We start from the raw sequence: 1,529 nt of genomic DNA on the forward strand, positions 1-1,529 counted from the left end.
CTGCTGCACCACCAGGCTGTGTGAACGGACTCAATTGCCAGAACTCACAGAACAGCAGTATGAGCACCAAAACCTCACAGGAAAAATGGTAAGTTCTAAGTTTCTCCATTAACAGTAACTCAGATTAATCTCTGTCATCCATCGCTTCTCCAAGAAATAACTTTTTAGGTTGACGTGCCAGGCGCCATGTTGGAGGGTTGGTGGTAGCGGCTTGGGGAGGTGCTCGCTCTGTCGGTCTCACTCTCTCACACGCTTCCCCTGGCTCCCTTCATTCCCCCCCCACCCCACTTGCCCTGCGTGCTGGAGTGTGTGCGAGGGAGTGGGAGGACGTCGGGGGTGGGGGGAGGCGTTCCGGTCCCCAAGAGACCCGCGGAGGGAGGCGGAGGCCGTGAGGGACTCCGGGAAGCCATGGACGTCGAGGGGCTCCAGGAGGCGCTGGAAGATTTTGAGAAGAGGGGGAAAAGGAAAGCTTGTCCTGTCCTGGATCAGGTTCTTTGTCATGTAGCCAAGACTGGAGAAACAGATTCAGTGGTCCCAATTTAAAGACTATTTTATTTTCAAACAGGAGAAAGTGATGGATGATTTCAGAACTTCAGCTCCTGAGGCAAGAGGTCCTCCCAACCCTAATGTCGAATATATTCCCTTTGATGAAATGAAGGAAAGAATACTGAAAATTGTCACTGGATTTAAGGTATCCCTTTTACTATTCAGTGACTAGGTGAATTGTTAACAGATCCAAGGAGAAACTATACAGGAACAGACAAACTTCTCAGAGGAGTCGAAAAGAATGTGATGGTTGTTAGCTGTGATTATCCTTCTACAGAGAAAAACAATTCCAATAGTTTCAATTGAATGAATGGTGTTATGTTTCCTGGAAATGCACCAAGCTATACTGAGAGGTCTAATATAAATGGGCCTGGGACACCCAGGCCACTTAATCAACGAAAGGTTTGTCAGCCCCCAGCAGCTGGAGACCTGGTGGGGAGCTGATGTTCCAGTTTGAGGGCCATGCAGCTGGATACCCGGTGGGAAGCGGAAGTTCCAGTTTCAGGGCCGTGAAGCTGGAGACCCAGTGGGGAGCTCATGTTCAATTCTGAGGGCCTTGCAACTGGAGACTTGAGGGTAGACAATGTTGCAGTTTGAGGGCCGTGCAGCTGGAGACCCGGGTGGGAACAGATGTTCCAGTTTGGGAGCGATGCAGCTGGAGGCACTGCGGGGAGCAAATGTTCCAGTTAAATGTTCCTCTCTGGGTCTCCAGGTGCACGGCCATCAAACTGGAACATCAGCTCTCCGGCCCTCAAACTGCAACTGGAATATCAGCTCAACATCAGCTCCTCCCCAGGTCTGCGGCTGCAAGACCCTCAAATAGGAAAATCAGTTCCTCGCCGGGTCTGTGGCTGCAAGACCCTCAAAGCAGAACATCAGCTCCTCCCCGGGTCCGCGGCTGCAAGAGCCTCAAACCGGAATATCAGCTCCTCCCCAGGTCCACGGCTACAAGACCCTCAAACCAGAACATCAGCTCCTCCCCG

The 1,529-nt window shown here is 51.8% G+C and overlaps 1 protein-coding gene across 1 annotated transcript; it reads left to right on the forward strand.

The window, feature by feature from the left end:
* The first annotated feature begins 6 nt into the window (after positions 1 to 6).
* Positions 7 to 1,523, forward strand: LOC116465901 (serine/threonine-protein phosphatase 4 regulatory subunit 2-like). Its single transcript, XM_058435350.1, has 3 exons — positions 7 to 88; positions 566 to 691; positions 1,259 to 1,523. Exons 1-3 carry the CDS (start codon positions 86 to 88, stop codon positions 1,367 to 1,369), a joined length of 240 nt encoding a protein of 79 aa, XP_058291333.1. The 5' UTR covers positions 7 to 85; the 3' UTR covers positions 1,370 to 1,523.
* The last annotated feature ends 6 nt before the right edge of the window (positions 1,524 to 1,529 follow it).

Source organism: Hylobates moloch, unplaced genomic scaffold, assembly GCF_009828535.3.
Source record: "Hylobates moloch isolate HMO894 unplaced genomic scaffold, HMol_V3 SCAFFOLD_13768, whole genome shotgun sequence".
NCBI classification, from domain to species: domain Eukaryota; kingdom Metazoa; phylum Chordata; class Mammalia; order Primates; family Hylobatidae; genus Hylobates; species Hylobates moloch.

Coding starts and splice junctions, on each gene's coding strand:
- LOC116465901 (XM_058435350.1), top strand. Junction 692..1,258: donor AAATTGTCACTGGATTTAAG/GTATCCCTTTTA, acceptor CTGGGTCTCCAG/GTGCACGGCCATCAAACTGG.